The sequence below is a fragment of the Prionailurus viverrinus genome, chromosome X (assembly GCF_022837055.1).
Source record: "Prionailurus viverrinus isolate Anna chromosome X, UM_Priviv_1.0, whole genome shotgun sequence".
Taxonomy (NCBI): domain Eukaryota; kingdom Metazoa; phylum Chordata; class Mammalia; order Carnivora; family Felidae; genus Prionailurus; species Prionailurus viverrinus.
This window is the reverse complement of record NC_062579.1, coordinates 61827018-61854948: the sequence shown is the minus strand read 5'-3', so window position 1 is coordinate 61854948 and position 27931 is coordinate 61827018. Positions and strand designations below refer to the sequence as shown.

Below are 27931 nucleotides of genomic sequence, written 5' to 3'. Positions count from 1 at the left end.
TTAATCTCTGGGCTTGAAAAAAATCATAAAGGACAGCAGAGAATCTACTACTACAGAGCTCAAGGGACTAAGAAACACCCAGGAGGAGCTAAAAAATGCTATAAATGAGCTGCAAAATAAAATGGAGATGACCACAGCTTCGATTGAAGAGGCAGAGGAGAAAATAGGTGAATTAGAAGATAAAACTATGGAAAAAGAGGAAGCTGAGAAAAAGAGAGATAAAAAAATACAGGAGTAAGAGGGGAAAATTAGAAAACTAAGTAAAAATTAAACATAATACCATATGCATAATTGGGATTCCAGGGGAGGAAGAGAGAGAGAAAGGTGTTGACGGTGTACTTGAAGAAATAATAGCTGAGAACTTCCCTGATCTGGGGAAGAAAAAAGGCATTGAAATCCAAGAGGCACAGAGAACTCCCTTAAGACATATCTTGAATCGATCTTCTGCATGACATATCATAGTGAAACTGGCTAAATACAAGGATAAAGAGAAAATTCGGAAAGCAGCTAGGGATAAACATGCTCTAACACATAAAGGGAGACCGATAAGACTAGTGATGGATCTCTCCACTGAAACTTGTCAGGCCAGAAAGGAATGGCAGGAAATCTTCAATGTGATAAACAAAAATTATGCAGCCGAGAATCTGTTATCCAGGAAGTCTGTCATTTAGAATAGAAGAGATACAGTCTTCACAAACAAAAACTAAAGACATTCGTCACCACTAAACCAGCCACACAAGAGATCCTAAGGGGGACCTGTGAGACAAGGTACTAGAGACATCCCTACAAGCATGGAAACTACAGACATCACAATGACTCTAAACCCATATCTTTCTATAATAACACTGAATGTAAATGGACTAAATGCTCCAACCAAAAGACATAGGGTATCAGAATGGATAAAAAACCAAGACCCATCTAATTGCTGTCTACAAGAGACTCATTTTAGACCTGAGGACACCTTCAGATTGAAAGTGACAGGATGGAGAACTATCTATCATGCTACTGGAAGTCAAAAGAAAGCTGGGGTAGCCATACTTACATCAGAAAAACTAGAGTTTCAATTAAAGGCCTCAACAAGAGATGAAGAAGGGCATTATATAATAATTGCAAGGTCTATCCATCAGGAAAAGCTAACAATTATAAATGTCAGTGTGCTGAATATGGGAGCCCCCAAATATATAAAACAATTAATCACAAACATAAGCAACCTGACTGATAAGAAGGTGGTAATTGGAGGAGACTTTAATACTCCACTTACAACAATGGATAGATCATCTAGACACAGGATCAATAAAGAAACAAGTGCCCTGAATGATACATTGGATCAGATGGACTTGACACATATATTTAGAACTCTGCATCCCAAAGCAACAGAATATACTTTCTTCTCGACTACACATGGAACATTCTCCAAGATAGATCATACATTGCATCACAAAAGAGCCCTTCATAAGTATACAAGCATTGAGATCATACCATGCATACTTTCAGACCACAATGTGATGAAACTTCAAATCAACCACAGGAAAAAGTCTGGAAAACCTCCAAAAGCATGAAGGTTAAAGAACACTCTACTAAAGAATGAATGGGTCAACCAGGCAATTAGAGAAGAAATCAAGAAACATATGGAAACAAATGAAAATGAAAAGGCAACAATCCAAACGCTTTGGGATGCAGCAAAGGCAGTCCTGAGAGGAAAAGACATTGCAATCCAGGCCTATCTCAAGAAACAAGAAAAATCCCAAATACAAAATCTAACAGCACACATACAGGAAATAGAAGCAGAACAGCAAAGACACCCCAAACCCAGCAGAAGAAGAGAAATAATAAAGATCATAGAAATAAACAATATAGAATCTTAAAAAAACTGTACAGCAGATCAATGAAACCAAGAGTTGGTTTTTTGAAAAAATAAACAAAATTGATAAACCTCTAGCCAGGTGCCTCAAAAAGAAAAGACAGAGGGACCAAATAGATAAAATCATGAATGAAAATGGAAGTATTACAACCAATCCCTCAGAAATACAAGCAATTATCAGGGAATACTATGAAAAATTATATGCCAACAAACTAGACAACCTGGAAGAAAAGGACAAATTCTTAAACACCCACACACTCTCAAAACTCAAACAGAAAGAAATAGAAAGCTTGAGCAGACCCATAACCATGAAGAAATTAATTCAGTTATCAAACATCTCCCAACAAATAAGAGTCCAGGACGAGATGGCTTCCCAGGGGAATTCTACCAGACATTTAAAGCAGAAATAATACCTATCCTTCTCAAGCTATTCAAAAAAAAAAAGAAGAAAAAAAAAGGAAGGAAAACTTCCAGACTTCCAGACTCATTCTATTAAGCCAGCATTATTTTGATTCCTAAACCAGACAGAGACCCAGTAAAAAAAGAGAACTACAGGCCAATATCCCTGATGAATATGGATGCAAAAATTCTCAATAAGATACTAGCAAATCGAATTCAACAGCATATAAAAAGAGTTATTCACCATGATCAAGTGGGACTCATTCCTGAGCTGCAGGACTGGTTCAACAACTGCAAATCAATCAATGTGGTACATCACATTAATAAAAGAAAAGATAAGAACCATATGATCCTGTCAATCGATGCAGAAAAAGCATTTGACAAAATTCAGCACCCTTTCTTAATAAAAAATCTTGAGAAAGTTGGGATCGAAGGAACATACTTAAACATCATAAAAGCCATTTATGAAAAGCTCACAGCTAATATCATCCTCAATGGGGAAAACCTGAGAGCTTTCTCCCTGAGATCAGGAACACGACAGGGATGTCCACTCTCACCGCTGTTGTTTAACACAGTGTTGGAAGTTCTAGCATCAGCAATCAGACAACAAAAGGAAATCAAAGGCTTCAAAATTGGCAAAGATGAAGTTAAGCTTTCACTTTTTGCAGATGACATGATATTATACATGGAAAATCCTATAGACTCCACCAAAAGTCTCCTAGAACTGATCCATGAATTCAGCAAAGTTGCAGGATACAAAATCAATGTACAGAAATCAGTTGCATTCTTATGCACTAATAATGAAGCAACAGAAAGACAAATAAAGAAACTGATCCCATTCACAATTGCACCAAGAAGCATAAAATACCTAGGAATAAACCTAACCAAAGATGTAAAAGATCTGTATGTTGAAAACTATAGAAAGCTTATGAAGGAAATTGAAGAAGATATAAAAGAAATGGAAAAACATTCCATGCTCATGTATTGGAAGAATAAGTATTGTTAAAATGTCAGTACTACTCAAAGCTATGTACACATTCAATGCAATCCCAATCAAAATTGTACCAGCATTCTTCTCAATGCTAGATCAGGTAAGTCAGTCAGAGTGGCTAAAATGAACAAATCAGGAGACTGCTAGATTTGATGCTAGAGAGGATGTGGAGAAATGGGAACCCTCTTGCACTGTTGGTCGGAATGCAAACTGGTGCAGCCACTCTGGAAAACACTGTGTAAGTTCCTCAAAAAAAAAAAAATAGACCTACCCTATAACCCAGCAATACCACTGTTAGGAATTTAACCAAGGGATATAGGAGTACTGATGCACAGGGGCACTTATACCCTAGTGTTTATAGCAGCACTTTCAACAATAGCCAAATTATGGAAAAAGCCTAAATATCCATCAACTGACGAGTGGATAAAGAAATTGTGGTTTATTTACACAATGCAATACTACATGGCAATGAGAAAGAATGAAATATGGCCCTTTGTAGCAACGCGGATGGAACTGGAGAGTGTTATATTAAGTGAAATAAGTCATACATAGAAAGAAAGATACCATATATTTTCACTCTTATGTGGATCCTGAGAAACTTAACAGAAGTCTATGGGGGGGGGGGAAGAAAAAAAAAGAGGTTAGAGAGGGAGAGAGCCAAAGCATAAGAGGTCTTAAAAACTGAGAACAAACTGAGGATTGATGGGGGGTAGGAGGGAGGGGAGAGTGGGTAATGTGTATTGAGGAGGGCACCTTTTGGGATGAGCACTGGGTGTTGTATGGAAACCAATCTGACAATAAATTTCATATTTTAAAAAATCACATAGAGTAACTAAGTATAGCTAATTCCGTATACAGTAAGTACTCTAAGGTGGACTCCAGTTTACAAACAATATCTTTCCTTGAATAGAAATAATTTTTCATCCTCCTTCCTTGTTTTTTTTCTCGTTATTTGATTTGCCTTCATTTGACTCTAATTAACCATAGGAATTGACATTATAAGCTATTTAATCAAATGCTTAGGATTGTGTATAATACCACCTAATTTCTGGGTGCTCAGTAAATGAAAATACCTGCTGGAAAATAAAATAAGCTATCAATGACTGTTTCTCTTGGTAAGAAGGTGACAATTAACATATTGATTTATTTTTTGACTTGAACATTTTGTACTGAACTGGTTTCTTTTACCTTATGTTCATATTGCCCAAATGCAAATTAAAATTTACACACATCAGTATTTGAGAAATCTTGATAATAATATGGGCCTATGAATATGTTTAATACAACCTTAGATACATTTAAAGCAATTTACATGCTTTACTTTCCTGTAAAGAATGTGGTATTCATGTCCCATTTTACACTTGAGGAAAATGATATTCCAAATGATTAAAAAAAGTTCTTCAAAGGAATTCTGCAAGTAACTGGTAGTGTAGCAATTAAAATCAAAGCTTTCTGACTCCAAAACTGTAGGAAGTAGCAACTAGATTATGCAACATTCATGATACTTTCTATTTTCAAATTATTTAGGTATTTTGAGGAAGGTTAGAAAATCTTTGCTGACACATTTTAAGATACTAGAACCTTGACTATCACAATGTTCACAGTTTGGGACTAGATGACCGCTTATTATTTCCTTAGGACAAGCTTTTTAAAAATGTTTTTAAAAAAATGTTTATTTTTGAGACAGAGCAAGAGACAGAGGACAAGTGGGGTAGGAGTAGACAGGGGGTGACACAGAATCTGAAGCGGGGTCCAGGCTGCAAGCTGCCAGCACAGAGCCCAACACGGGACTCATACCCAAGAACCGCAAGATCATGATCTGAACCAAAGTCAGCTGCCCAACCAACTGAGCCACTCAGGTGCCCCAGGACTAGCTTTTTATTTTTAAATTCCCTGTTGAAAACTAGGTTATGGCGAAGATTATTTTCACCAATATGGAAAGCCAAGAATAAATAAAAAGAATTATAATATATTTAGCTATATAAAGGTTTATAAATTTTTGCATAGCAAAACCAACAACAACAACAACAACAAAAACATAACCCAACGCTAATATCATCCTCCATGGGGAAAAACTGAGAGCTTTCCCCCTAAGGTCATGAACAAGACAAGGATGTCCACTCTTGCCACTGTTATTCTACATAGTATTGGAAGTCTTAGCCTCTGCAATCAGACAACACAAAGAAATAAGAAAGCATGCAAATTGGCCAGGAGGGGGTCAAACTTTTACTCTTCGCAGATGACATGATACTCTATATGGAAAAACCAGAAGATTCCTCCAAAAAACTGCTAGAATTGATTCATGAATTCAGCAAAGTTGCAGGATATAAAATCAACACACAGAAATCGGTTGCATTCTTATACACCAACAATGAAGCGGCAGAAAGAGAAATCAAGGAATCCATCCCATTTACAGTTGCACCAAAACCCATAAAGTACCTAGGGATACATCTAACCAAAGAGATGAAAAATCTATACACTGAAAATACACAAAGTTTAACAAAGAATTTGAAGAAGACACACACACACACACACACACAAAATAGAAAAATATTCCATGCTCCTGGATAGGAAGAACAAATATTGTTAAAATGTCGATACTACCCAAAGCAATCTACATATTCAATGCAATCCTAATCAAAATTGCACCAGCATTCTTCTTGAAGCTAGAAGAAATAATCCTAAAATTTGTATGGAACCAGAAAAGACCCCAAATATCCAAAGCAATCTTGAAAAAGAAAACCAAATCAGGAGGCATCACAATCCCAGACTTCAAGCTATACTACAAAGCTGTAATCTTCAAGACAGTGTGGTACTGGCATAAGAACAGACACTCAGATCAATGGAACAGAATAGAGAACCCATAAATGGACCCACAAACGTATGGCCGACTAATCTTTGACAAAGCAGGGAAGAATATCCAATGGAATAAAGAGAGTCTCTTCAGCAAGTGATGCTGGGAAAACTGGACGGCGACATGCAGAAAAATGAACCTGGACCACTGTGTTACACCATACACAAAAATAAACTTAAAATAAATGAGAGACCTAAATGTAAGATAGGAAGTCATCAGAATCCTCGAGGAGAAAGCAGGCAAAAACCTCTTAGATGCTTGCCGCAGCAACTTCTTACTCAACAAGTCTCTGGAGGCAAGGGAAACAAGCAAAAATGAACTACTGGGACCTCATCAAAATAAAAACTTCTGCACAGTGAAGGAAATAATCAACAAAACTAAAAGGCAACTGACAACATGGGAGAAGATATTTGCAAGTGACATATCTGATAAAGGGTTAGTATCCAAAATCTATAAAGAACTGATCAAACTCCACCCCCTAAAAACAAAGAATCCAGTGAAGAAATGGGCAAAGACATAAATAGACACTTCTCCAAAGAAGACATCCAGATGTCCAACCAACGCATGAAAAAATGCTCAACATCACTCATCATCAGGGAAATACAAATCAAAACCACAATGAGAGACCACCTTATACCTGTCAGAATGGCTAACATGAACAACTCAGGCAACAACAGATGTTGGAGAGGATGTGGAGAAAGAGGATCTCTTTTGCATTGTTGGTCAGAATGCAAGCTGGTGCAGCCACTCTGGGAAACAGTATGGAGGTTCCTCAAAAAACTAAAAATAGAACTACCCTATGACCCAGCAATTGCACTACTAGGCATTTATCCACGGTATACAGGTATGCTGTTTCGAAGGGACACATGCACCTCCATGTTTATAGCTGCACTATCAACAATAGCCAAAGTATGGAAAGAGCCCAAACGTCTATCGATGGATGAATGGATAAAGAAGATATATAATATATATATTAATATATATTAATATATATTAATTAATTAATATATAATTTATATATATTATTACTCAGCAACCAAAAAGAATGAAATCTTGCCATTTGCAACTACATGGATGGAACTGGAGGGTATTATACTAAGTGAAATTAGTCAGAGAAAGACAAAAATCATATGACTTCACTGATATTAGGGCTTTGAGAGACAAAATAGATGAACATAAGGGAAGGAAAACAAAAACAATATAAAAACAGGAAGGGGGACAAAACAGAAGAGAGTCATAAATATGGAGAACAAACAGAGGGTTACAGTAGGGGATGTGGGAGGGGGGATGAGCGAAACGGGTAAGGGGCACTAAGGAATCTACTCCTGAAATCATAGTTGCACTGTATGCTTACAAATTTGGATGTAAATTTTAAAAAATAAAATAAAAAAACATAAAAACAATAGATATATGAGAGTAGGGAAAATTACAACAAAGAAGAACAACAGAGACTTATATCTATAATAAATAAAGTCTTTTATAAATTGACAATAATCTCTAAATATCCAATGAGAAAAATGGACAAAGGATACAAAGCCATGATTCTCAAATTATCAAACCAAAGTGACCAAAATACATTCAAAATATTTTCAAGGTCACTAATAGGGACATGCAAGTTAAGGTATCAGTGAATTATTATGCATCCATTAGAATGGTTAGAGGAAGAGCTGTAACATATATTACTAACTTGGATGCAGAGATGTATGTTTATTTTTTTGCCTTTAAATAAAACTAACAAAACATCGCCCTCTCTTCTGCTTTCTGCACCTTTCCCATTCTCATGTGTGTGTGTGTGTGTGTGTGTGTGTGTGTGTATTTCAAGGTTTGATATGGTGAAGTGAATATTTAATAAAAGTAAGGCATGCTACATAGTAAGAGGTTGTTGATTGTTATCCGAAGAAAATAAGTGGAAATGGATAAGGGTAGAAATGGGCAGTGGGAAAACAAGCCAAAATAAAAACTAAAAAAACTGATGTTAGCAAATCCAGAATGTATGGCATCTTGGAGAATTAAATTATGTGTGTATTTTCATAAATAAGATGGAACTTAAAGCAATAGCATTAGATACATATCTCCTGGTTTATAGAGATAATTAGGATATTGTCAGGTAAAAAATTAAATTGTAAAGTACAGCATATGTATGATTTTAGTTTAGTCAAAACAAATTATTTATCTCTCTATCTGCTTCTGCTTACATACACTTGTATGTACAAGGTGTTGGTGCAAAAGAAAAATGAACACCAGGATGGTAATACTGGTTATCTCAAGAGGATATATGCTAAGGAACTTAGAAGTACAGGAGTGAGCATAAGGATTTAGTAACTTTTTACATATTTTGTATTTTAGTTGTTATAAAAAATTTGTATTACTTTTGTTAGTAAGAAAATATTTAAATTTGACCATAAGACAGAAAATCAATAAGGAAAATTCAGTTTTAAACAATACATTATACAAAATAAACTTAACAGATATATACAAACCATTCCAAATAAAATCGGTAAAATATATATTATTCTCAAGTGCAGGTGAAAAATGCTCCAGGATCAATAATATGTTAAGCCATGAAACCAGTCTTAAAAAATTAAGGAGCCTGGGTGGCTCAGTTGGTTGAGCGACCGACTTCGGCTCAGGTCATGATCTCACAGTTCGTTGGTTCAAGCCCCGTGTTGGTCTCTGTGCTGACAGCTTGGAGCCTGTAGCCTGCTTCGGATTCTGTGTCTCCCTCTCACCCTGCCCCTCCCCCACTCATGCTCTGTCTCTCTCTGTCTCAGAAATAAATAAATATTAAACAAAATTTTTTAATAAAATATTAAGGAGATTTAAATAATATCAAGCATCTTTTCTGAACATAATGATAAATTACATAAAGAAGCGTAGAAAATTTATATTACGTGGAAAGTTAAAAACATGCTACTAAATAACCAATGTGTCAAAGAAGAAATCAAAAAAGGAATTAAAATGTAACTTGCCAGGGCACCTGGGTGGCTAAATTAGTTGTGTCTAACTCGATTTCAGCTCAGGTCATGCTCTCATGGGTCATGAGATCAAGCCCTGAATCAGGCTCTGAACTGATGGCATAGCCTGCTTACGATACTCTCTCTACCTCTCTCTCTGCCTCTCCTTCCCCTAAAATTAAATAAACTTAAAAAATATAACTTGAGAAATTAAAATGTAAATACAACTTACCTAAACTTATGGGTAGAAGAAAAAGCAATTCTAAGAAAAAATTCATACTGAGAAATACCTGATTCAAAAAAAAATAATAATAATACATAAAAAATAGAGAGACAATTCTCAAATAATAAAACTAGCTCTACAACTCAAGAAATTTAAAAAAAAAGATTAAGCAAAACCGAAAATTAGTAGAATGAAGGAATTAACAAAGGTCAAAGCAGAAATAAATGAAAAAGAGACTAAGAAGATAATAGAAAAAAAGATCAATGAAACCAAGAGATCGTGTTTTGGAAAGATAAACAAAATTGATAAACCTTTACCTAGCCTCACCAAGAAAAATATCAAATAAATAAAATCAGAAAAGAAAAAAAATACATTACAGATTTTGTTACAACAGAAATACAAAGGATCATAAGAGACTACAATGAAGAATTTGATAAATCCTAGCAACATACAACATTGCAAGATGGAATCAAAAGAAATACAATATCTGAACAGACTGATTACTAGCAAGGAGGTTGAATAAGTAATCAAAAACCTCCCAACAAAAGTTGAGAGTCAGAGGGTTTCCCTGCAAAATTTTATCAAATATTTAAAGAAGAACTAATACCAATCCTTCTCAAACTCTTCTAAAAATATAAAAGAGGAAGTAACATTGCTGAACTCATTTTATTTATCCATATCCTAAAACCACTCAAGGATACCACAAGCAAAGTAGAGGCCAATATCCCTGATGAATATAGATAGAAAAAATCCTTAGGCAAATACTAGCAAAACTGAAATCAACAATACATTAAAAGAATCATACAACATGAACAAATAGGATAAATTCCAGGGATGCAAGGATGGTTCAACATCTGCACATCAATGTTATACACCATGTTAACAAAACTCATTTTAATAGATGCAGAAAACATGTATGAAAAAATTCAACATTCCTTTATGATAACTCAATACACTGGGTATAGACAGAATGTGCTTCAACCTAAGAAAGCTTATATGAGACAAAATCCACAGCTAACATCATATTTAATGGTTAAAACTGGACATTTTCCCCCTAAGATTAGACACAAGAATTATCATTCTCATCATTTTTATTCAACATAGCATTGAAAGTCCTAGTCAGAACATTTAGGTACAAACAAGAAATTAACATCATTCATACCAGAAAAAGTTAAAGAGCGTTAAGACATACAAACTTCCAATTACAAAATAAATCACAGAGATGAAAAGAGCACCATAGGGAATATAGTCAATAAGATAGTAATAATGTTTGGTGATAGATGGTCAGTACACTTATCATAATGTATAGAATTGTAAAAGCAGTATGCTGTACATTTGAAAATAATATAACATTGTATGTTAATTATACTTCAATTAACAAGTCAACCAAATCAGAAAGGAAAAAGTAAAACTGTCTCCATTTGCAGATAACATATTATACATTATAAACACTAACCACCAAAATCTGTAAGAACTAATAAAAGCATTCAACAAAGTTGCAGGATAGAAAATTAATACACAAAATCCTGTTGTTTTTCTACACAATAATAATGAACTAGCAGAAACAAAAATGAAGAAAACAATTACACTTACAATTGTATCCAAAAAATATCCAGATATAAATTTAACCAAGGAGGTGAAACACCTGGACTCTGAAAACTATAAGACATTGAAGAAAAAAATGGAAGACACAAAAAAATAGAAAAGTATTCTATGCTAATGGATCTGAAGAATTAATATTGTTAACATATCTATGCTACCAAAAACACTCTACAGATTTAACACAATCCTTAAAAAAATTCCAATGATATTTTCACAGAAATAGATATAACAATATTAAAATCTGTATAAAAATGATAAAAGACCTTGAAAAATCAAAGTAATGTTGAGAAAAAACAAGAAAACTGGAAGTGTCATGCTACCTGATTTCAGACTATACTGCAAAGCTATAATAGTCATAATAATATGGTACTGGTACAAAAACAGACAAAGAGTTCAATGGAGCAAGATAGAGAGATAAGAAATAAACCCATACACATAAAGTCAATTTGGTTATGACAAAGGGGCCACGAATATTCAATGGGGGAAATGACAGTGTCTTCAAAAGTGGTTTGGGAAACCTTGACAGCCACATGAAAAAGAGTGAAACTGAACCATTGTCTTACACCATACATAAAAATTAACTCAAAAACGGATTAAAGATTTAAATGTAAATTCAGAACCATAAAACTCTTAGAAGAATATATAAGCAATAAACTCCTTGACATTAATCATGTTGGTGGCATTTTGGATTTGATTCCAAAAGTTATTGAATAATAAGTCACAGTAATAAAAAGCACAGCATAAAAAATTTAGTCATTTATATTGCTATAGTGATGTGGGGGACCGATGGTAGCTACACTAGTGGCAAACATAGCATAATGTATACAATTTTCAAATACTATGTTGTATGCCTGAACGTACCTGAATGTGGTACACCAAATGTAGCATTGTGTTAACTATATTCAAATAAAAAAATAGCACACACACACACACACACACGCACACACACATACACACAATGGAATGTTATTCAGCCTTAAAAAGAAGAAAATCTTGTACTATGTATGAAACTTGAAGGAATTATGCTAAGTGTAGTAAGTCAGATAGAGACACTGTATGATTTCACTTATATGTGGAAATTAAAAAAAATGGGAGAGTGGATACAGAGAACACATTTGTGGTTGTCATATGTGTGGAGGCTGGGGAATGGATGAAGTGGGTGAAAGCAGTTAAAAATTACAAGCATCAAGTTATAAAAACAAAGAAGTCATGGATATGTAATATACATCATGGTGACTATAGTTCATTATGCTGTATAGTATATTTGATAGCACTGAAAGAGTATATTTTAAAAGTTTTCATCTCAAGAAAAAAATTTTGTATTATTAATGGTGATGGATGTTAACTTAATTTATTGTGATGATCATTTCTCAATATATATAAATACTAAATTTTTATGTTGTACATCTGAAACTAATATAATGTTACATGTCAATTACACCTAAATAAAAAGAAAAAAAAAGAATAGGAAACAAAGAACTTTAAGCATAATACTAGTTTTCTACCTTAGTAAGTGAAGTATAAACAACTTTTCCAGGGAAACCTGGGAGTATGGCAGAATAGGAGGATCCTAAGCTAACTTTATCCCACCTGATACACCTAGATAATAGCGACATCAGTGCAACTAACCCAGAAAATTACCTGCAGACTGGCAAAAGAGACTCTCCACCATTAATCAGACAGAGGAGGCCACGTAGAAAATGCTAACAGAGGCAGAGACCCAGTCAAAAACAAAACTCCTAGTGAGTCTGACCACAAATGGGAGGGACACTACAAATATAAAAAGGGGAGAGGAACAGATCCCACATCAGGCACCCAAGACATAGAAAACCTGAACTTGGAAGATGTATTTCCATAACATTTGGCGTTGCAAACCAGTGGGGCTTAACTTCTTAAGTTTTTACAATCAGTGGGGCTTAACCCTGGGTACTTGAAAAATAAACTAGCTCAGCTCTGAGAGAGCCAAAGGCAATAGGAAACTGGGTTGCTGCCTGTAAAGAAACAGCATAACAAACAAATCCACTGAGATACAGCATAGGAGCAGCAGTTTGAAAGGTGCTTGGCTCTAGCCAGGTATTATACTTCAAGACTCCACAGTAGGGAAGGGCATCTACCTTGCCAATATCACACCTCCTGCCCCAGCACTCTTCTGCAGACTCACCCCATCCAACCCACTCCATTTGGCAGGAGTCCCTTTAAAGTCGTGCTTGTTGTGTCTCATTCTGCAAGAAGCCCCAACAGTGACCATCACCACTCCAAAGTGACTCTTACCTTAGGGATAGGGGAAGATAACCACACACTGCAGCCCCCACAGTGGGCTGAGGCAGACATCTGATCTGATTGCTAGCTCTGGCCACCAAGAAAACATCATGGGGGCAGCTCAAGGAGAGAGTCCTGTAGTTCAAGGTCACTGAAACCCCCACAGACAAATTAGGGGCAAAATCTGGCCTGATTGTAACCCTACCCTCCAACAAAAGCCTCCTAGGGGAAAATTCAGGAAGAGCATTCTGCAGTTCAGTGTGACCACAGCCCTGCCTGGCAAATGGGCTGAGAGCAAGTATAGTATCTGAGCCAATTTTAAGCCAAAGGCAGCTCCAGCCCTGGTCTTTAATAGGACAGGGATCAAAACTGTCTGTCTAGCAGAAATTTTGCAAGGCTTGCAAGTGGCATAATAGATTCAAAGTGCTGACCGAAGACAACCTACAGGCAAGAATACTCCATTCAACAGAGCTATCATTCAAAATAGAAGAAGAGATAAAGAGTAGTTTTGCAAACAAACAAAAGTTAAATAAATTCCACTAAATGAGTCTTATAAGAAACGTTAAGGGGAATCCTTGAGTGGAAAGGAAAGACTATATCAGGAGTAAGAACATTAGAAAAGAGAAAAAATCACAGGTAAATACAAACATAATAAGGGTAGTAGATTAGTCACTTATAAAACCAATATGGAGGTTAAAGCACAAAGCAGTAAAATCAATTATATGTATGAAATTAGTGATAGGATTAATAAAATAAAAGAATGTAAAGTATCATATATACATAAAACATGACAGGAAGTAAAGATTTAGTGTTTAGGATAGGTTCAAATTTTCATTAACTTAATATAGACTGCTATATTCATTGGATCTTATATATCAACCTAATAGTAACCACAAATTAAAAACATGCAATAGGTATACAATAAATAAAGATAAAAGAATCCAAGCATATCACTAAGGAAAACCAGAAAACCGCATGAGAAGAAAGCTAGAGCAGAAAGGAACAGAGAACTACAAAAACAGTCATGAAAGAAATAACAAAATGGCAATAAATACATACTTATCAATAATTAATCTGAATATACATAGATTAAGTGCTCCAATAAAAACACTTAGGATGACTGAATGGATGGAAAAGCAAGATCAATCCATATGCCCCCTACAAGAGATTTACTTCAGTGAAAGTGAGAGGTTAAAAAAGTATTTATAGTGCCAATGAAAGAAAAGCTAGAGTAAAAAGGTAAAAGAAAGCTAGGTTAACAATATTTATATTGAAAAAATAGGCTTTAAAACAAAGTCTATAACAAGAGATAAAGAAGGGCACTACACAATGATAAAACTATTAATCCAACAAAAAGTATAACAATTGTAAATCTCTATGCTTCCAACCTGGAACTACCCAAATACATAAGCAACTATTAAGAGATACAAAGAAGAAAATGATGGTAATGCAATAATAGTAGGGGATTTCAACACCCCACTTACATCAATGGATAGATCATCCAGACAGAAAATCAATAAGGAAACAGTAGCTTTAAATGACACATTGCATCTAACATATATATTCAGAGAACACCATCTAAAAACATGGGAATACACATTCTTACCAAGTACACATGGAACACTGTCCAGAATAGATCATATTTAGGCCATAAAACAAGTCTCAGAAAATTCAAAACCATTGAAATCATATTCACGCATCTTTTCAAACTGCAACACTATGAGACTTGAAATCACTACAAGAAAAAAATTGGAAAGACCACAACAAAATGGAGGTTAAAGAACATCCTACCAAGGAATGAATAGCATAACCAGGAAAGTAAAGAAGAAATTTAAAAGTACATGGGATGAAAGAAAAATAAAAACACAAGAGTCCAAAACCTTTGGGATGCAGCAAAGGCAGTCCTAAGAGGGAAGTATATTGTAATACAAGCCTACATCAAGAAGCAAGAAAAGTATCAAATACACAAGTTAAACTTAATACCTAGAGGAGCAAGAAAAGGAACAGCAAATAAAGCCTAAAGCCAGCAGAAGAAGGGAAATAGTAAAGATTAGAACAGAAACAAATGATACAGGAACAAAAAGAAAACACACACACACACACACACAGACACACACACACACACACACACACACACACACAAAAGATCAACAAAAATAAGAGCTGTTAGAAAAAATTAATGAAATTAATAACCCCCAGCCTTTTCAAAAACAAATATACAGAACCCAAATAGATAAAATCATTAATGAATTAGGAGAAATCACAGCCAACATCACTGAAATATAATCAAGTATAAGAGAATATTATTTTTTAAAAAATTGTTCCAACGAACTGGGCAATCTGGAAAAATGGACAAATTCTTAGAATCTCACAAAATACCAAAACTGAAGCAAGAAGAAATAGAAAATTTGAACAGACCCATAACCAGCAAGGAAATTGAATCAGCAAACAAAAATCTTCCAACGTACAAAAGTCCAGGGCCAGATGGCTTCCCAGGGGAATTCTACCAGTCATTTAAAGAAGAGTTAATACCTATTTTTCCTCAAACTTGTCCAAAAAGTAGAAATGGAAGGAAAACTTCCCAACTCATTCCATGAGCATTACCTTGTTTCCAAATCCAAAGACCCCACTAAAAAGAATTATAGGACAATAGCCCTGATGAACATGGAAGCAAAAATTTTCCACAAGATACTAGCAAATCGAATTCAAAAATACATTAAAAGATTATTCACCATGATCAAGTGGGATTTACTCCTGGGCTGCAGGGCTGGTTCAATATTTGCAAGGCAATCAATGTGATACACCACATTAAGAAAATAAAGGATAAGAACCATATGATCCTCTCAATAAATTCAGGAAAAGCGTTAGGCGAAATACAGCATCCATTCTTGATTAAAAAATATCAACAAAGTAAGTGTAGATGGAACATACTTCAACATCATAAAGGCCATATACTAAAGACCCCTAACTAATATCATCTGCAATGGGGAACAACTGAGAGCCTTTCCCCTATGGTAAGGAACAAGACAAAGATATCCACTTATGCTATTAGTATTTAACATAGTACTGGATGTCAGTCTCAGCAATCAGAAAAAAAAATAAATAAAAGACATTCAAATCAGCAATGAAGACCTCAAACTTTCACTATTTGCAGATGACATGATACTCTATGTAGAAAACCTGAAAGACTGCTAAAAAAGTGTTGCTAGAACTAATACATGAATTCAGTACAGTCCCAGGATATAAAATCAATGTACAGAAATCTGCTGCATTTCAGTAAACCAATAAAGAAACAGCATAAAAAGAAATCAAGGAATTGATCCCATTTGCAACTGCACCAAAACCGTAAGATAAATAGGAATAAACCTAACCAAGGAGGTAAAAGATCTGTACTCTGAAAACTATAGAGCACTTATGAAAGAAATTGAAGAGGACACAAAGAAACAGAAACACATTCCATGCTCAAGGATTGGAAGAACAAACATTGCTAAAATATCTATATTACCTAAATCAATCTACACATTTAATGCAATATTTACCAAAATTCCACCAGCATTTTTCAGACATAGAACAAATGATCTTAAAATTTGTATGAACCACAAAAGACCCTGAATAGCCAAAGCAATTCTGAACAAGAAGAACAAAACTGGAGGCATCACAATTCTTGGTTGCAAGCTTATTACAACTTGTAGTCATAAAGACAGTATGGTATGTCACCAAAAAAGACATACAGATCAATGGAGCAGAAGAGAAAACCCAGAAATTCACTTATAAGTATATGGTCAACTAATCTTTGATAAAGCAGGAAGGAATATCCAATGAAAAAAAGACAGTATCTTCACCAAATTGTGTTGGGAAAACTGGACAACAACATACAGAAAAAGGAAACCGAACCACTTTCTTACACTGTATACAAAAATAAATTCAAAAATGGTTAAAAGACCTAAATGTGAGACAAGAAACTATCCAAATCCTAGAGAAGAACACAGGCAGCAAATTCTTTGACCTCGAATGTAGCAACTTCTTATTAAACAAGACACTAGAGGCAAGGGAAACAAAAGCAAAAATGAACTATTGGGACTTCACCAAGACAAAACCTTCTCTGTAGAGAAGGAAACAGTCAACAAAATTAAAAGGCAACCCACAGAATGGGAGAAGATGTTTGCAAATTACATATCAGTAAAGGGTAAGTATCCAAAATATATAACGAACTTATACAACTCACCCCCCTCAAAAAAAAAAGCCAAATAATTCAGTTAAGAAATGGGCAGAAAAATTGAATAGACACTTTTCCAAAGAAGACATCCAGAAGGGTAACAGACACATGATAAGACGCTCAACATCACTCATCTTCAGGGAAATACAAATAAAAACCATGGTAAGATACCACCTCACCTCTGTCAGAATTGTTAAAGGAACAGCACAAGAAACAACAGGTATTAGCTAGGATGTGGAGAAAGGTGAACCCTCTTGCATTGTTGGTAGGAATGCAAACTGCTGCAGCCATTCTGGAGAACAGTATGGAGGCTCTTTGAAAAACTAAAAATAGAACTGCCCTACTATCCAGCAATTGCACTATTAGGTATTTACCCAAGGGATACAAAAATACAGATTCAAAGGGATATATGCACCTGATGTTTATAGCAGCATTATCAAAAATAGCCAAACTATGGAAATAGCCCAAATGTCCATTGACTGGTGAATGGTTAAAGAAGATGTGCATGTGCGTGCATGCATGTGTGTGTGTGTGTGTGTGTATTCAGCCATCACAAAGAATGAAATCTTGCTATCTATGATTACATGCATGGAGCTACAGTGTATCATGAAACATGAAATAAGTCAGTTCAGAATAGAACAAATACTATATGATTTCACTCATATGTGGAATTTAAGAAACAAAACAGATGACAATAAGTGAAAGGGTGAAAAAAGAGAGAGGAAAACAACCACAAGAGACTCTTTTTTTTTTTTTCAACGTTTATTTATTTTTGGGACAGAGAGAGAGACAGAGCATGAACGGGGGAGGGGCAGAGAGAGAGGGACACAGAATCAGAAACAGGCTCCAGGCTCTGAGCCATCAGCCCAGAGCCCGACGCGGGGCTCGAACTCACGGACCGCAAGATCGTGACCTGGCTGAAGTCGGACGCTTAACCGACTGCGCCACCCAGGCGCCCCAACAAGAGACTCTTAAAGATAGCAAACTGATGGTTGACAGATTGAGGTTGGTGGGGGATGGACTAGATGGGTGATGGATATTAAGGAGGGCACATTTGTGATGAGCACTGGGAGTTATATATAAGTGATGAATCACTAAATTTCACTTCTGAAACCAATACTGCACTGTATGTTAATTAACTAGAATATGAATAAAAATTTTTTAAAAAGAATCCCATTTATATTGCACCAAAAGGAATTAAATTTCTAGGAATACACTTAACCAAAGTGGTAAATGACGTGTACTCCAAAAAATGTTAAACATTAATGAAAGAAATTGAAGATGACACAAACAAATGGAAGGATAGTCCATGTTCATGAATCGGGAGAACAAGTATTGTTTATATGTCCACACTACCAAAAGCAATCTACATATTTAATGCAATCCCTATCAAAATACCAACAGCATTTTTCACAAAAGTACAACAAAGAATCCCAAAATGTGTGGAATCACAAAAGACTCTAAATGGCCAAAGCAATCGTGAGAAAGGGAACAAAGCTGGAGCTATCACTATCTCATATTTAAAGATATACTACAAAGCTGTAGTAACCAGAACAATATAATTCTGGCAGAAGAAGATACACATAAATCAATGGGAGAGAATAGATTGCCCAGAAATAAACGTAGGATTATACAGTCAATTAATCTTCAACAAAGGAAGCAAGAATATACCATGAGGAAAAAACAGTCTCCTCAAAAAATGGTGTTGAGAAAATTAAACAGCTACATGCAAATAAATAAATAAATAAATAAATAAACTGTACCACTTTCTTACACCATACACACACAAAAAAACTTAAAGATTAGACACACATGTGAAACCTGAAAGTATAAAATTCCTAGCATAAAATATAAGCAATAATCTCTTTGACATCAGTCATCAAAACAATTTTTCTAGATATGTCTCCTTTGGCAATGGAAACTAGAACTAATTTAAATTATTGGGACTATACCAAAATGTGTAACTTCTGCCTAGTGAAGCGGAATAGCAACAAAACAAAACTATACCCAACTGAATGAGGGAGGATATTTGCAAAAGATATATTTGCATCTGATAAAGGGTTAATATCCAAAATATACAAACAATTTTTATAATTCAACATAAAATAATCCAATTAAAAATGGGCCAAAGACATGTATAGACATTTTCCAAAGAAGACATACAGAGGGTGAAAAAAAAATATATATATAAAGATGCTCAACATCACTAACCATCAAGGAATGCAAATCAAAACAACAGTAAGATATTACCTCACACCTGTCAGAATGGCTAAAATAAATAAATAAATAACAAATTTTGGTGAAGATGTAGAGAAAAAGAAATCTTCGTGCACACTGTGTGGGTATGCAAATTGCTATATTCACTGCAGAAAACAATAAGGATATTCCTTTAAAAATTAAAAATATAATTACCATATCTTCAGTAATTCCACTTCTTGGTATTTACCCAAAGAAAACAAGAAAACTAATTTAAATAATATATGCACCACAATGTTTATTGCAGCATTATTTACAATATTCAAGATACAGTAGCATCTTAAGTGTGCTCTGATAGATGAAAGAATAAAAAAGAACTGGTACATCTACACAATGGAATAATACTTAGCCATGAAAAGGAATGAAATCTTCCCATTTGTAACATGGATGGATTAGAAGGTATAACGCTAAATTAAATAAGTCAATCAGAGAAAGACAAATACCGTGTTTCACTCTGTGGAATTTAAGATACAAAACAAATACATAGAATAAAAGCGACAAACAAGACACACCCTTATATAGAGAGAATAAACTTGTAGTTTTCAGAGGGGAGGCGGTGAAATGAGTAAAGGGGATTAAAAGTACACTTATCTTGATGAGCACTGAGAAAGATATAGGATTTAAAAAGTATATTATATACCTGAAACTAATATAACATTGTATATTAAGTTGAATTATTTTTTTTATTCCAGTTTATGAATCATGACATGTTTTACTAACATAATTTCAAATGTCAATTATTTTAATACAGGAATATAAACAGAGGTGATCTTGAAACATGACATTAGCCCTTATTATGTCCATTATGATAATTATGAACAGTAGTATAATTCATTGAGCCCATACTAAAACAGACCTAAGGCTTATTAACAGTTTTTTTATAAATTCCCTGGATAAAAATGAGAAAAAAATATATATGTATCCTTTTGTGACTTCCACTTAGAATGCACAATTCCCTTTTGTGACTCCCCACACTCTTTTAAAAAATATGCCTTATTATTTGTTCATTTTGTGTGAGTAGAAATGCTTGGAAAAACAGATGTCAGAAAGTCCATTAGTATCATATGGTCTGCAGCTCTTTAGAGAAACCATGTTCTTAACCAACAAAATATATCTCACATGCTGCTTTTGGAATGGTGGATACAGTTCTTGGGGAAGATGGCGGCATAGGAGGACGCTGGCCTCACCACGCGTCCTGCTGATCATTTAGATTCCACCTACGCCTGCCTAAATAACCCAGAAAACCGCCAAAAGACTATCAGAACGGAGTCTCCAGAGCCAAGCGCAGAGGAGAGGCCCACGGAAGAGGGTAGGAAGAGCAGAGAGGCGGTGCGCGCTCCATGGACTGGCGGGAGGGAGCCGGTGCGGAGGGGCGGCCCGCAGAGCCCCAGAGTCTGGCTGGCAAAAGCGGAGGGGCCGGATGGAGTGTGTTCCGACAGCAAGCGGGACTTGACATCTGGAAGGTTATAAGCTAACAGCTCTGCTCTGAGAGCGGGAGGGCTGGAGGACAACGGGAGGGAGAGTTGTTGAGCCCTGGACGACAGAGCTCAGCTTGGCGGGGAACAAAGGCGCTTGCCAGCGCCATCTCCCTCACCCATCCCCCAGCCAAAATCCCAAAGGGACCCAGTTCCTGCCTGGGAACTTGCTTGCTCCGTGCAAACACCCAATGCTGTGCTTCTACAGATCCATCACTCTGGCGGGTCTGACTCCCTCCCGCTGCCACAGGGCCCCTCCTGAAGTGGATCACTTAAGGAGAAGCGATCTAAGCCTGCCCCTCCTGCCCCTGAGCACCTTGCCTACCCACCCCAGCTAATACACCAGATCCCCAGCACCACAAGCCTGGCAGTGTGCAAGTAGCCCAGATGGGCCACACCACCCCACAGTGAATCCCGCCCCTAGGAGAGGGGAAGAGAAGGTACACACCAGTCTGACTGTGGCCCCAGCTGTGCGCTGGGGGAAGACATCAGGTCTGACTGCGGCCCCGCCCACCAACGCAAGTTATTCAAGACAGCACAGGGGAAGTGCCCCACAGTCCCACACCACTCCAGGGACTATCCAAAATGATGAAACAGAAGAATTCCCCTCAGAAAAACATCCAGGAAATAACAACAGCTAACGAACTGAGCAAAAATGATTTAAACAATATAACAGAAAGTGAATTTAGAATAATAGTCATAAAATTAATTGCTGGGCTTGAAAACAGTATAAAGGACAGCAGAGAATCTCTTGATACAGAGATCAAGGGACTAAGGAACAGCTAGGAGGAGATAAAAATGCTATCAATGAACTGCAAAATAAAATGGAGACAACTATGGCCCGGATTGAAGAGGCAGAGGGGAGAATAGAAGATAAAATTATGGGAAAAGAAGAAGATGAGAAAAAGAGAGATAAAAAAATCCAGGAGTATGAGGGGAAAATTAGAGAACTAAGTGATGCACTAAAGAGAAATAATCTACGCATAATTGGTATTCCAGAGGAGGAAGAGAGAAGGAAAGGTGCCGAAGGGGTACTTGAAGAAATAATAGCTGAGAACTTCCCTGAACTGGGGAAGGAAAAAGGCATTGAAATCCAAGAGGCACAGAGAACTCCCTTAAGACATAACTTGAATCGATCTTCTGCACAACATATCACAGTGAAACTGGCAAAATACAAGGATAAAGAGAAAATTCTGAAAGCAGCTAGAGATAAACGTGCTCTAACATATAAAGGGAGACCTATAAGACTCGTGACTGATCTCTCTTTTGAAACTTGGCAGGCCAGAAAGGAATGGCAGGAGATCTTCCATGCGATGAACAGAAAAAATATGCAGCTGAGAATCCGTTATCCAGCAAGTCTGTCATTTAGAATAAAAGGAGAGATAAAGGTCTTCCCAAGCAAGCAAAAACTGAAGGAATTCGTCACCACTAAACCAGCCGTACAAGAGATCCTAAGGGGGATCCTGTGAGATAAAGTACCAGAGACATCACTACAAGCATGAAACCTACAGACATCACAATGACTCTAAACCTATATCACTCTATAATAACATTAAATAAATACATAAATACATAAATCCCTGGCAAGAAAACAATCTTGGTGTGTATAAGAATCAAACAACACATGCTAGCTTGGCTAAATTATATAATAAAAGGGGAAACATGATACAAAATGAGGGTGGAAAATAGGTAGGGTCTAGATAATGTAGGCATTGAAAACCAGGGTAAGTGTTTGAAGCAGTAGAGAATAGAGATACCAAGACTACTTAGAAACCTTTGTAGAATTTCAAGAAAGATGATGATGGAAACTATTAAAGTAGTAGTAATTGAGATGCAGAGAAGTGGACTGATTCAGGATATATTTTGGAGCTAAAGTACAGAAATTTTATTGATTGATCACATGTGTGAGTGACGAAATGGATGAATCATAGATGATATACAGATTTTAAAAGAGCAAATGAGTGGATGGCAGCACCATTACTAAGATGGAGAAGGCTGGGGAGGTATAGGTTTTGGAATGGGTTGAGAGTTGTTAAGATATGTTAAATTTGAGATGCCTAGTAGAATTCATGCTAAAAATTTCAGGTAGGTGCTTAGATATAAGAATTAGTTCCTCAATGGAAAGATCAAGCTAGACGTATTAATTTTGAAGTAATTAAAACATAGATGATATTTAAAGCCATTGGATTAGATGAGTTTACCAAAGAAAGGTTGTAGATATAAAAGGTCAGGAACCAAGTCTTAGGTCACTGCAACATCAAAGATGAGGAAGAGGGGTTACAATAAGGGTGGCAAAAACTACAAGTAGAAAGAAAACATGACAGTTGAGTCCTAGAAGTAAAATGCATTTTTTTTTTTAGGAAGAGAGAGAGGTTATTTTAAATGCTGTTGGTAAGATGAGAGAGGAGAAACCAGTGGATGTGGCCACAAGCATATATATGGCAATCTTGGAAAGAGCAGTTTCAGTAAAGTGATAGAGATGGAAGAGCCTAATTAAATGGTAGCTATGCACATGGAAGTTTATTAAAGCGACAGTCTGAATGTATACAAGCCCATAACACACCCTGAAAGGTTTTCTTCTACAATTAAAATCAATCTATGTCCCCAACTGGATTTCTTGTATTTTACTTATTTTTCATTAAAAAAATCTAATGGAAAATAATGCAGCTACTTGAAGGTCTTTTTTTTTCATTTACATTAAAATTTATACACCAATACATTCTTATTTCTTGTAAATCTTGTTGCGCTAGTGGCCACTCATCCATTGATTCAACCTCCAAGACTTATCCTTTAACAAAGAAGTCATGAATTAGTTTCAAGTCTCAAAGCTGACTTTTTGAGTCTGCTTGGAAAAAAAATGGACTTAAAGTCCAGGATTTTTGACAGAAGTTTTTTTTTTTAAGATTTCTAAATAAAAATAGGAAAATATAGGAAGATAAAAATGGAGATCTATACATAAAATTTTATTAGAAACCAAGGATAGAAAAAACTTGGAATGAAATGTAAAGGGAAATCCCCACAAGATTAGAGGAGGAATATTTGAGACGAAATAAGAATAGGAAAACAGGGAGGAAGAGGAGGAAGGGAAATTTTAATTAATGCAAGAATTTAATTAACACAAGAAGCTCAAGGTTAAGACTCAGCAATATCTACAGGTGTTCTGAATTTAGCAGGACAGAGAACATAAGCCCTATCATGAAGAGAATTAACAATAAACATTATGTGGAAGCAGAGCACACAGATTGATGCCCAGAAACCATGCAAATAAATTACACCCCAACCAAAGATTAGAGAGAGCCAGCATAGTGGACAACATGGGGAACAGGAGACCCTACATTCAAACTGAGATGTCTAATTAAGCTTCTCTTTACAGCAAGATTTTGGAGGCAGGGGAATGGAAGAGGAGATCTCCTGGAGGAGAGAAAAGAAATTAAATTTACAGAGCATTTACTCCCCTAAAGAGGGAATTAACCTGAAAGAGACTGTTATAAACCAGAGGGATCTAGTTACTTCTAGCAAGTTAACTTTTTTTCTGATTAATAGTAAGAATGATGAATTATAAATATATTTCAGATATAGATTAAATAATTTAATTGCATATTTGAATCCTTGTATGTTACATTTTTACCCTGCTATCTCTGGATTTTGTTTGATATTTAGCAACTTCCTAGGAAATGTCTTCATACCTCATTAAAATTTGCCACTGTAGAAGTTTTAGTCAATTTTAATTTTTTATTCCTTCTTAAGAATAGGACACTTAACCACTCTTGTCGTGTTCTCTTTACAAATATTTTTAAATGTTTCCTTAAGTTACAAGCCAGTTCTCTGTTCCAGTCTAAATATTATTAACTTTTTGACACTTGTTTTTCAACTCTTTCGAATTCTTTTGAAGTACTCTCTTATGTGGTAGTCCCTAACTTGTCAATATTACAATAAAACTGAACTATTCTTAAGGAAAATATAAATTCAAACCTTTAAAATGATTTTCATTATAGTCACTTTTTTTCTAAAAATAAAGCACAGTAAACATACCAAAGGCGCATGTCTTGGCTTTAGAGGTGGAGGAGGCATCTTGCACTGACAGAGACGTTTGACCTTGGGTGATGGTAGTATAGGCTCACAAGGAGGTAGTGGTGGTCTTTCTCTTGATGGGGGGACTCTGCCTGTACCTATTTTTTTCCCTTTTTCTTTGAATGTAGTCTTTTTGGATGAAATTTTGAATTCTTTCTTCAGTTCCAGTGCTTCCTTCTTTGAAGCTGTAGATGTGGCATCTGATTCATCAACTCCTTTCTTTTTAGCTTCCAGTTTATATAAAGAGTCTTCAGATTCAGCATCTGAAATTTTGACTGTCTTAGTCTTCTTTGAGTCTTTCTTGGAAGATTCATCAGATTCAGCATCAGTAGACTCTGTACTCTTCCTTGCATCCTGTTTCTTGGCATCTTTTTTTGAATCTTTGTTAGCCTTCTTTGAATCATACTTATCCTTCTTTGACTCCCAATCAGATTCAGTTTCAGTAGACTCTTCAGACTTCATTACAGACTTACTTCTGTCATCTTTCTTTGAATTTCTCTTATAATTTTTTTCATCTTTTTTACCCTTTTTTGAATCCCATTCAGATTCAGAATCAGCATCAGTAGACACTACATCTTTCTTTGTATCTTTTTTCTTGTCATTTTTCTTTGAATCTTTCTTAGCCTTCTTTGAATCTTTCTTTGCATCCTTTGAGTCTACAGATTCTGCATCAGTAGACTCTGCATCTTTCTTTGCATCTTTCTTCTTGCTGTCTTTCTTTGTACTTTTCTTATCTTTATTTGCATTTTTCTTTGCATCTTTTGAATCTACAGATTCAGCATCAGAGCTCTTTGCATCCTTTTTTGTGTCTTTCTTTGAAGGCTTCTTTGAATTATTGTGAGAGTAATTCTTTAACCATATATCCAATTTCATGGATTCAGCACCAGACTCCTCTATATACAATATGAAATCCATATTTGAACTATTTTTTGAGCAAGTCTGTGATTTGACATCAGAATTGTTCTTTGAGCCCTTAGAATCCTTCTTTGCACATAGGAACTCATTATCTGCGTCCTTGGACTTCTTTGAATCTCTCTTATCTTTTTTTGGATCCATTGAGACTGTCTTAAAATCTCTGGATTCTGGATTTGTTTCCAATTTAAACTTTGGCTTCTCGAATAGTTCACTTTTATGTGATAATTTTGATTGAGTTTTATCTGATTTATTTCCTCCTTCAGGTTCCTCATCATTTACTGTTTTGGATTCTGGAGTTGTTTCATGTTGGCCTTTGTTTTTTTTGGGATTTCTTTGTAAAGTTCTTCCTTTTTTGTCATATTTGGACTTTTCAGATTCTCCATTTTCAGGATGGGTTTTAGGAGTATAAGGATTTCTGAATAGAGCCTGTCTCCTGACAGTTAAGTAAACATGGCCTTTGGGAATTTTTTTTAAAAGAATGCCTTATCCTTATATGATCTGGCTTCTCAACTTCCTTTAATCTTCTTTTGTCATGTCTCTGAAAAGATTAGAATAATTTTAATCATTTTTGAATAAGTTTTATTAATATGTATATATTTTTAGAGAGAGAAAGAGACCAAGTGGGGCTGGCGCAGAGGAAGAAGGAGAGAAAGAATCTCAAGCAGGCTCCATGCCAAGCACAGAACCCAATACAGGGCTCAGTCACACAACGATGAGATCATGACCTGAGCCAAAATCAATCAGTCAGACTTTTAACTGACTGAGTAACCCAGGTGCCCCAAATGAGTTATGTCTTTTTAATATTGAAACATGAAAATAAGCTAGCTTTTCATTAACCATCTAGTTCAAATGGAAAAAAAATCAACATTCTGTGTGGGTTATGTCTGTGAGATAACTCCATATTAGAAATAAAATGACTTTAGAAGAAATCTTGGTATTTTCTCAATGACTTTTATAGGGATTAGAGCAGGCCCGTAATGATCCATGACATTTAAGGGCTCATCCTCACAATTGATAGTGGGTTCCTTTTCAACCCCTGTATAGGAGAGATCATTTGAAACATTTTGTGCACCTTTCATCCCCAAGTTAGCTCAGAAATAATCTGAATGCCCATGTGGATTGTCATGACAATTTTTATGATAACTATAAGCTTCAAGCCTTAGCCTCACTTTGTACTCCTGCTTTTAAGGTCTCTGATCAAATCAAGAGACTTATAGCCCTGGTGTGAATTATTTCCCAGAACAAGGACATAAAATGAAAAAAAAATTATACCATTAATTTGTGTAAAGGTACTGTAATTTTTTTAAATCCCTAATCTCAAATCTGTCAAATCTGGTTTTCATAGTGATCTCATACACTAATTTTTCATTTAGCTCTTATATTCTTTTAACTATTCAGTAGGGACTTCACCAATGAAATGGTCATATAGAATTAAAGGAGGACCATAAAGAGAAGCATGAAACTTGGATCACTAAAGATGTGTAAATGGCACTCAAATAAATGCATTGACTTACTCTGACTTGGGTTATGCTTTTAAAACATATTTTGATATCACCATGGGTGACCTCTGTAAGCTAGTTTTTCCTTTTCCTAATTAATAAGATATTTACACTTTATATAAAAGAGGTAAAATCTTGAATGTCCCTGTATCTAGTATCCTGAATGCCAGATTAAAGAAAATGGAGAGGCCCTGAAACCTCATCAACATTGGCCCATGTTCTAAGGTTCAAATTTTAGATGTTTTTGCAGCTGGTAAACATTTCCTGAGAGATCTCACCAGTTTCATCATTAGGTTCTGTAGTTTCCATAGCCTATTACTATATAATGCCTTTGAAAATGAGAATTATGTATAAAT

At 35.5% G+C, this 27931-nt stretch overlaps 1 protein-coding gene across 1 annotated transcript in view; it reads right to left on the bottom strand.

Moving 5' to 3' along the window:
- The window catches only part of CYLC1 (cylicin 1), a 77929-nt gene that overhangs the window by 15928 nt on the left and 34070 nt on the right, over nucleotides 1–27931 (bottom strand). The window contains 2 exon segments of the mRNA XM_047844012.1: nucleotides 25123–26527; nucleotides 26529–26614. Of these exon segments, the coding sequence (XP_047699968.1) occupies nucleotides 25123–26527; nucleotides 26529–26614 (1491 nt within the window).